This window comes from Delphinus delphis, chromosome 1, assembly GCF_949987515.2.
Source record: "Delphinus delphis chromosome 1, mDelDel1.2, whole genome shotgun sequence".
In the NCBI taxonomy this organism is placed as follows: domain Eukaryota; kingdom Metazoa; phylum Chordata; class Mammalia; order Artiodactyla; family Delphinidae; genus Delphinus; species Delphinus delphis.
Genome location: NC_082683.1, coordinates 117,650,343 through 117,660,984, shown reverse-complemented (window position 1 = coordinate 117,660,984; position 10,642 = coordinate 117,650,343). Strand labels below are relative to the sequence as shown.

Here is a 10,642-nt window from a genome sequence, read left to right as displayed (position 1 = left end):
AGCCACCTAAAGGTCCATAGACAGATGAATGGATAAAGAATACATGATACACAGACACACACACACACATACAATATACAATGGAATACTACTCAGCCATAAAAAAGAATGAAATAATGCCATTTGCACCAACATGGATGGACCCAGGGATTATCATACTAAGTGAAGTAAGTCAGACAGAAAGACAAATATCACACGATATCACTTATACATGGATTCTAAAAATATGATACAAATGAACTTATTTATAAAACAAATAGGCTCACAAAGAAAACAAGCTTATGGTTACCAAAGGGGATAGCAGGGCTGGGGGAGATAAATTAGGAGTTTGGGATTAACAGATACATGCTACTGTGTGTAAAATAAACAAGGAACTACTGTATGGCACAGGGAACTATATTCAATATCTTGTAATACCTATAATGGAATAGAATCTGAAATATACATGTATATAAATAACTGAATTACTTTGCTGTACATCTGAAACACTGTAAGTCAACTGTACTTCAATTTAAAACAAAACATTCGGGAAACAGAACCAACTCTCAGTTAGGTGGGACGTGGTCACACAGTGCCTTACACAGTAATATTTCAGCTATGACACTCTGGCTTATTAATCTCTAATAAAAACTTTGTAGTCATCATTCTCAAAAAATGCTCTTTATTCATTCACATATTATTGCATTTAATGCTCACTTCATACCCATGAACAGAGGAAGCAGAAAGATAATTCCTTCACAGATGAAGAGTTTGAGATCCATAACAAAGTCCTTTTTCCCAATTAACAGCGAGTGAACAGAAGATCAAAAACCAGCTCTGCTTTCAGCTCTCCAACTTTACCCTTCTTTCTTGAAGACAGTGTTCAGCCCTCATTTTCACATGTTTATTGTTATTAAAAATATCTTTAGCAACAAACTTAAAGTATAATCAAAAATCCATACTTTAAAATGTAAAGAAATTATATTTACATATAATTTTTCACATTAACTCATTCAAACTGTAACTGTTATATTACAGGTGTTGGTTGAAACATCTAAGCATCTTAGCATTTTGTCTTCATGTCATGCAAACTAAGTCCTAACCACTTTCGACCACTACTGATACCAGGAGACATTCCACCAGTAATTATTCAATTGGAAAATTTCATTGAAACAATCTGAATAAATCATTTTTGCTGCAAGATTACATCCACTAAAATGTCATGAAAACGAGTGGGTAAGTAATAAACAAATTTGCAAATTGTGTTAAAGGTCAGGCCCACTATTAACATGGACTAAATCAATCTCAATAAAAGACATTTTTAAAATAAGAAAAAAATAATTCGAGTGGCCCAAATACATATACTTTGTTACTATGATTAATTACATGGGCATCTGTATTAGGATTGGTAAAAGCAGCATGTGGAAGAAGAAATAAGGTACAAGACCTAGGAAAACTACTCGAAAGGAACAAGGCTAAGATGGCCACTCAGAGAATGGGCAGTATTTCCTCCTGCTGGGGCAGGTGAAAAGGAGAACCAGTGTGTGTCTGTGTCATAATTATTCAAGTCTACACCTCATCCCATGAAGTGTAGCTTGGGCTGCAGTTAACAGAATAAACAAATTGTGACTAGCACAATTTTTTTTTTTTTACATCTTTATAGGAGTATAATTGCTTTACAGTGGTGTGTTAGTTTCTGCTTTATAAAAAAGTGAATCAGTTATACATATACACATGTTCCCATATCTCTTCCCTCTTGCGTCTCCCTCCGTCCCACCCCTCTAGGTGGTCACAAAGCACTGAGCTGATCTCCCTGTGCTATGCGGCTGCTTCCCACTACCTATTTTACGTTTGGTAGTGTATGTATGTTCATGCCACTCTCTTGCTTTGTCACAGCTTACCCTTCCCCCTCCCCATACCCTCAAGTCCATTCTCTAGTAGATCTGTGTCTTTATTCCCGTCTTACCCCTAGGTTCTTCATGACATTTTTTTTTCTTAAATTCCATATATATGTGTTAGCATATGGTATTTGTCTTTCTCTTTCTGACTTACTTCACTCTGTATGACAGACTCTAGGTCCATCCACCTCATTACAAACAGCTCAATTTCGTTTCTTTTTATGGCTGAGTAATATTCCATTGTATATATGTGCCACATATTCTTTATCCATTCATCCAATGATGGACACTTAGGACAATTTTGATATAACACCATTCCTAAGAATATATTATATTTTATCAATCTTTTTCTCACATGCACAAACACACACACAGTCATAGAGGTAATTCTGAAACAAGGAGAAAATCAGAACTCACAGTTTACCACAAATGCACACCATCCAACTCAGAAACCCAGGTGCTCCAGAATCCACAGAAGGCATGAAAATGGTGCTCAGAGAGCACCATTTTCAGCTCTGGTTTTTGCTTTTTTGAATGGTGACCCTAATATCCTTTTCCAGTTCCAGTAAGTTTTGGTAAAATTTTTCAGCAGTGTCTTCATCTAGGTCTATCTGGAAAAGAAACAAAGATGGGGATGACTACGAAGGAAAAATGAAATGAATAGTATTTGAATAAAAGGGAGCCATTTAAATAACACAGGTAAGAGAACCCAAAATAGGGCCAGTTGGAATGGGCTGTGGTGGCAGCCATGTGGGGAATGTTAGGAATCCTGAGGACACATTAACTCTCCATCCAAACTCCAACACTCACCAAGCCTACTGATGCTTCCCTTAAATAGCAAGACTGAAAGATCTGAGCTTTGCTGTCTCCCCTAACTGCTGTGTACCTAGTAACAGAAGACACCAAACATCTGTGATATAAAAAAGGCCAAGAGAGGAAAATCAAGAATTTTTTTTTTAATTCCAACTGCTACTTACTTCCTAATATCCACATTCTTTAGTAAAAAGAGCCCTGATCTTAGCTGAGCTCACTGCCCTGCAGATGAAAGACTACATTTCCAGCCTACACTGAAGTTAGTGGTACCAGGTGACCATGTTCTGGCCAATGAGATGTAAGTGTTGTATGGTACCTATCCAGGACTCTCTTTAAAAGGAATGAGGCACCCCTTTCTTTCTCCCTTCTTCCATGCGGCTCCCCTGAGCTATAAGGATGAGGGCCACACCTCAGGGATGACTGAAGGAACCTGGGCACCTGACAATTTGCAGAGCTGCCAGGCCAGGCTAAGGTTGCCTCTCCAAACTGCTTTACATGCAAGAAACCTAAGCTTTTATCTTGTTTAATCCACTATTATTTTACACTCTTCTCTTTTATGTAGAAAATCTAATTTAACTTACACACTGTACGTAAAAGCAAACTTTCAGCCCCTATAAAGTGTTTGTTATCTCTTTCCAAGTCAACACAGAGCCTAAACTTAAAAAAAGCCTCTTTCTTCATGAAGCTAAAAGGCTAAAAAATGAAAGAAAACTTTATAACATTTTGGAAAAAATATTTCTATTCGTTCAATCATATTAGTGTTTTTTCATGTTGTAACTGGAAAAGACATTATAGCTCTCTTTAGTTCAACCCAACCTTTAAACAGAACAGAGAGCTGACTTCCCAAAATTAATCAAAGGTTAAAACATATTCTGCAGTGCTGGGAAAATGGCAGAAGAGTAAGACGTGCAGATCACCTTCCTCCCCACAGATACACCAGAAATACAACTACACGTGGAACAACTCCTACAGAACACCTACTGAATGCTGGCAGAAGACCTCAGACCTCCCAAAAGGCAAGAAACTCCCCACGTACCTGGGTAGGGCAAAAGAAAAAACAGAGACAAAAGAATAGGGACGACACCTGCACCAGTGGGAGGGAGCTGTGAAGGAAAGGTTTCCACACACTAGGAAGCCCCTTCGCGGGCAGAGACTGCGGGAGGCGGAGGGGGGAGCTTCGGAGCCACAGAGGAGTGCACAGCAACGGGTGCAGAGGGCAAAGCGGGGAGATTCCCGCACAGAGGATCGGTGCCGACCGGCACTCACCAGCCCAAGAGGCTTGTCTGCTCACCCTCCGGGGGGGCGGGGCTGGCAGCTGAGGCTCGGGCTTCGGTCGGAGCACAGGGAGAGGACTGGGGGTGGCGGCTTGAACATAGCCTGAAGGGGTTAGTGTACCACGGCTAGCCGGGAGAGAGTCCGGGGAAAAGTCTGCACCTGCCGAAGAGGCAAGAGACTTTTACTTCCCTCTTTGTTTCCTAGTGCGCGAGGAGAGGGGTTTAAGAGCGCTGCTTAAAGGAACTACAGAGACGGGCACGAACCGTGGCTAAAAGCACGATCCCCAGAGACGGGCGCGAGCCGCGGCTAAAAGCACGGACCCCAGGGACAGGGGGGAGATGCTAAGGCTGCTGCTGCCGCCACCAAGTGGCCTGTGTGCGAGCACAGGTCACTATCCACACCCCTCTTCCGGGGAGCCTGTGCAGCCCGCCACTGCCAGGTTCCCAGGATCCAGGGACAACTCCCCCGGGAGAACGCACGGCGGGCCTCAGGCTGGTGCAACGTCATGCCGGCCTCTGCCGCCGCAGGCCCGCCCTGCACACAGTGCCCCTCCCTCCCCCCGGCCTGAGTGCGCCAGAGCCCCCGAATCAGCGGCTCCTTTAACCCCTGTCCTGTCTGAGCAAATAACAGACACCCTCTAGAGACCTACATGCAGAGGCAGGGCCAAATGCAAAGCTGAGCCCCTGTGAGCTGTGAGAACAAAGAAGAGAAAGGGAAATCTCTCCCAGCAGCCTCAGAAGCAGCGGATTAAAGCTACACAATCAACTTGATGTACCCTGCATCTTCGGAATACATGAATAGACAACGAATCATCCCAACTTGAGGAGGTGGGCTTTGAGAGCAAGATCTATGATTTTTTCCCCTTTTCCTCTTTTTGTGAATGTGTATGTGTATGCTTCTGTGTGAGATCTTGTCTGTATAGCTTTGCTTCCACCATTTGTCCTAGGGTTCCATCCGTCCTTGGTTTTTTAATTTTTTTCTTAATAATTAATTTTAATTTTAATAACTTTATTATACTTTACCTTCTTTCTTTCCTTCCTTCCTTCCTTCCCTCCTTTCTTTCTTTATTTCTTCATACTTCTACTAATTCTCTCTACTTTTTCTCCCTTTTATTCTGAGCCGTGTGGATGAAAGGCTCTTGGTGCTCCAGCCAGGAGTCAGGGCTCTGCCTCTGAGGTGGGAGAGCCAACTTCAGGACACTGGTCAACAAGAGACCTCCCAGCTCCACATGATGTCAAACAGCGAAAATCTCCCAGAGACCTCCATCTTAACACCAGCACCCAGCTTCACTCAACAACCAGCAAGCTACAGTGCTGGACAACCTATGCCAAACAACTAGCAAAACAGGAACACAACCCCACCCATTAGCAGAGAGGCTGCCTAAAACCATAAGAAGGCCACAGACACCCAAAAACACACCACCAGACGTGGACCTGCCCACTAGAGAGACAAGATCCAGCCTCATCCACCACAACACAGGCACTAGTCCCCTCCACCAGGAAGCCTACACAACCCACTGAACCAACCTCAGCCACTGGAGACAGACATCAAAAGCAACGGGAACTACGAACCTGCAGCCTGCAAAAAGGAGACCCCAAACACAGTAAGATAAGCAAAATGAGAAGACAGAAAAACACACAGCAGATAAAGGAGCAAGATAAAAATGCACCAGACCTAACAAATGAAGAGGAAATAGGCAGCTTACCTGAAAAAGAATTCAGAATAATGATAGTAAGGATGATCCGAAATCTTGGAGATAGAATGGACAATAGAATGGACAAAATGCAAGAATCAGTTAACAAGGACCTAGAAGAACTAAAGATGAAACAAGCAATGATGAACAACACAGTAAATGAAATTAAAAGTACTCTAGATGGGATCAATAGCAGAATAACTGAGGCAGAGGAACGGATAAGTGACCTGGAAGATAAAATAGTGGAAATAACTACTGCAGAGCAGAATAAAGAAAAAAGAATGAAAAGAACTGAGGACAGTCTCAGAGACCTCTGGGACAACATTAAACGCACCAACATTCGAATTATAGGGGTTCCAGAAGAAGAAGAGAAAAAGAAAGGGACTGAGAAAATATTTGAAGAGATTATACTTGAAAACTTCCCTAATATGGGAAAGGAAATAGTTAATCAAGTCCAGGAAGCACAGAGAGTCCCATACAGGGTAAATCCAAGGAGAAATACACCAAGACACATATTAATCAAACTGTCAAAAATTAAATACAAAGAAAGCATATTAAAAGCAGCAAGGGAAAAACAACAAATAACACACAAGGGAATCCCCATAAGGTTAACAGCTGATCTCTCAGCAGAAACCCTACAAGCCAAAAGGGAGTGGCAGGACATACTGAAAGTGATGAAGGAGAAAAACCTGCAACCAAGACTACTCTACCCAGCAAGGATCTCATTCAGATTTGATGGAGAAATTAAAACCTTTACAGACAAGCAAAAGCTGAGAGAGTTCAGCACCACCAAACCAGCTTTACAACAAATGCTAAAGGAACTTCTGTAGGCAAGAAACACAAGAGAAGGAAAAGACCTATAATAATGAACCCAAAACAATTTAGAAAATGGGAATAGGAACATACATATCGATAATTACCTTAAATGTAAATGGACTAAATACTCCCACCAAAAGACACATATTGGCTGAATGGATACAAAAGCAAGACCCATACATATGCTGTCTACAAGAGACCCACTTCAGACCTAGAGACACATACAGACTGAAAGGAAGGGGATGGAAAAAGATATTCCAGGCAAATGGAAACCAAAAGAAAGCTGGAGTAGCAATTCTCATATCAGACAAAATAGACTTTAAAATAAGGACTATTAAAAGAGACAAGGACACTACATAATGATCAAGGGATCGATCCAAGAAGAAGATATAACAATTGTAAATATTTATGCACCCAACACAGGAGCACCTCAATACATAAGGCAAAAACTAACAGCCATAAAAGGGGGAATCGACAGTAACACATTCATAGTAGGGGACTTTAGCACCCCACTTTCACCCATGGACAGATCATCCAAAATGAAAATAAATAAGGAAACACAAGCTTTAAATGATACATTAAACAAGATGGACTTAATTGATATTTATAGGACAGTCCATCCAAAAACAACAGAATACACATTTTTCTCAAGTGCTCATGGAACATTCTCCAGGATAGATCATATCTTGGGTCACAAATCAAGCCTTGGTAAATTTAAGAAAATTGAAATTGTATCAAGTATCTTTTCCGACCACAACACCATGAGACTAGATATCAATTACAGGAAAAAATCTGTAAAAAATACAAACACATGGAGGCTAAACAATACACTAATTAATAACGAAGTGATCACTGAAGAAATCAAAGAAGAAATAAAAAAATACCTAGAAACAAATGACAATGGAGACACAATGACACAAAATCTATGGGATGCAGCAAAAGCAGTTTTAAGGGGGAAGTTTATAGCAATACAAGCCCATCTTAAGAAGCAGGAAACATCTCGAATAAACAACCTAACCTTGCACCTCAAGCAATTAGAGAAAGAAGAACAAAAAACCCCCAAAGTTAGCAGAAGGAAAGAAATCATAAAAATCATATCAGAAATAAATGGAAAAGAAATGAAGGAAACAATAGCAAAGATCAGTAAAACTAAAAGATGGTTCTTTGAGAAGATAAACAAAATAGATAAACCATTAGCCAGACTCATCAAGAAAAAAAGGGAGAAGACTCAAATGAATAGAATTAGAAATGAAAAAGGAGAAGTAACAACTGACACTGCAGAAATAAAAAAGATCATGAGAGATTACTACAAGCAACTCTATGCCAATAAAATGGACAATCTGGAAGAAATGGACAAATTCTTAGAAATGCACAACCTGCCAAGACTGAATCAGGAAGAAATAGAAATTATGAACAGACCAATCACAAGCACTGAAATTGAATCTGTGATTAAAAATCTTCCAACAAACAAAAGCCCAGGACCAGGTAGCTTCACAGGGGAATTCTATCAAACATTTAGAGAAGAGCTAACACCCATCCTTCTCAAACTCTTCCAAAATATAGCAGAGGGAGGAACACTCCCAAATTCCTTCTAAGAGGCCACCATCACCTTGATACCAAAACCAGACAAGGATGTCACAAAGAAAGAAAACTACAGGCCAATATCTCTGATGAACATAGATGCAAAAATCCTCAACAAAATACTAGCAAACAGAATCCAACAGCACATTAAAAGGATCATACACCATGATCAAGTGGGGTTTATTCCAGCAATTCAAGGATTCTTCAGTATACGCAAATCTATCAATGTGATAAACCATATTAACAAATTGAAGGAGAAAAACCATATGATCATCTCAATAGATGCAGAGAAAGCTTTTGACAAAATTCAACACCCATTTATGATAAAAGCCCTGCAGAAAGTAGGCATAGAGGGAACTTTCCTCAACATAATAAAGGCCATATATGACAAGCCCACAGCCAACATCATCCTCAATGGTGAAAAACTGAAAGCATTTCCACTAAGATCAGGAACAAGACAAGGTTGCCCACTCTCACCACTCTTATTCAACATAGTTTTGGAAGTTTTAGCCACAGCAATCAGAGAAGAAAAGGAAATAAAAGGAATCCAAATTGGAAGAGAAGAAGTAAAGCTGTCACTGTTTGCAGATGACATGATACTATACATAGAGAATCGTAAAGATGCTACCAGAAAACTACTAGAGCTAATCAATGAATTTGGTAAAGTTGCAGGAGACAAAATTAATGCACAGAAATCTCTGGCATTCCTATATACTAATGATGAAAAATCTGCAAGTGAAATCAAGAAAACACTCCCATTTACCATTGCAACAAAAAGAATAAAATATCTAGGAATAAACCTAGCTAAGGAGACAAAAGACCTGTATGCAGAAAATTATAACACACTGATGAAAGAAATTAAAGATGATACAAATAGATGGAGAAATATACCATGTTCTTGGATTAGAAGAATCAACATTTTGAAAATGACTCTACTACCCAAAGCAATCTATAGATTCAATGCAATCCCTATCAAACTACCACTGGCATTTTTCACAGAAGTAGAACAAAAAATTTTGCAATTTGTATGGAAATACAAAAGACCCCGAATAGCCAAAGCAATCTTGAGAACAAAAAACGGAGCTGGAGGAATCAGGCTCCCTGACCTCAGACTATACTCCAAAGCTACAGTAATCAAGACAGTATGGTACTGGCACAAAAAACAGAAAGATCAATGGAACAAGATAGAAAGCCCAGAGATAAACCCACGCACATATGGACACCTTATCTTTGATAAAGGTGGCAGGAATGTACAGTGGAGAAAGGACAGCCTCTTCAATAAGTGGTGCTGGGAAAACTGGACAGGTACATGTAAAAGTATGAGATTAGATCACTCCCTAACACCATACACAAAAATAAGCTCAAAATGGATTAAAGAGCTAAATGTAAGGCCAGAAACTATCAAACTCTTAGAGGAAAACATAGGCAGAACACTCTATGACATAACTCACAGCAAGATTCTTTTTGACCCACCTCCTAGAGAAATGGAAATAAAAACAAAAATAAACAAATGGGACCTAATGGAACTTCAAAGCTTTTGCACAGCAAAGGAAACCATAAACAAGACCAAAAGACAACCCTCAGAATGGGAGAAAATATTTGCAAATGAAGCAACTGATAAAGGATTAATTTCCAAAATTTACAAGCAGCTCATGCAGTTCAATAACAAAAAAACAAACAACCCCATCCAAAAATGGGCAGAAGACCTAAATAGACATTTCTCCAAAGAAGATATACAGACTGCCAACAAACACATGAAAGAATGCTCAATATCATTAATCATTAGAGAAATGCAAATCAAAACTACAATAAGATATCATCTCACACCAGTCAGAATGGCCATCATCAAAAAGTCTAGAAACAATAAATGCTGGAGAGGGTGTGGAGAAAAGGGAACCCTCTTGCACTGCTGGTGGGAATGTGAATTGGTTCAGCCACTATGGAGAACAGTATGGAGGTTCCTTAAAAAACTACAAATAGAACTACCATATGACCCAGCAATCCCACTACTGGGCATTTACCCTGAGAAAACCAAAATTCAAAAAGAGTCATTTACCAAAATGTTCATTGCAGCTCTATTTACAATAGCCCGGAGATGGAAACAACCTAAGTGCCCATCATCGGATGAATGGATAAAGAAGATGTGGCACATATATACAATGGAATATTACTCAGCCATAAAAAGAAATGAAATTGAGCTATTTGTAATGAGGTGGATAGACCTAGAGTCTCTCATACAGAGTGAAGTAAGTCAGAAAGAGAAAGACAAATACCATATGCTAACACATATATATGGAATTTAAGGAAAAAAAATGTCATGAAGAACCTAGGGGTAAGACAGGAATAAAGACACAGACCTACTGGAGAACGGACTTGAGGATATGGGGAGGGGGAAGGGTGAGCTGTGACAGGACATGAGAGAGGCATGGACATATATACACTAACAAACGTAATATAGATAGCTAGTAGGAAGCAGCCCTATGTCACAGGGATATCGGCTCAGTGCTTTGTGACCGCCTGGAGGGGTAGGATAGGGAGGGTGGGAGGGAGGGAGATGCAAGAGGGAAGAGATATGGGAACATATGTA

General features: G+C 40.1%; 1 protein-coding gene across 1 annotated transcript in view; it reads right to left on the bottom strand.

The window, feature by feature from the left end:
• Positions 1 to 230: 230 nt before the first annotated feature.
• Positions 231 to 10,642, bottom strand: part of HSD17B7 (hydroxysteroid 17-beta dehydrogenase 7) — a 32,962-nt gene continuing 22,550 nt past the window's right edge. The window contains exon 9 of the mRNA XM_060033349.1: positions 231 to 2,488. Within this exon, the coding sequence (XP_059889332.1) occupies positions 2,387 to 2,488 (102 nt within the window). The 3' untranslated portion in view covers positions 231 to 2,386. The remainder of the gene's footprint in view (positions 2,489 to 10,642) is intronic.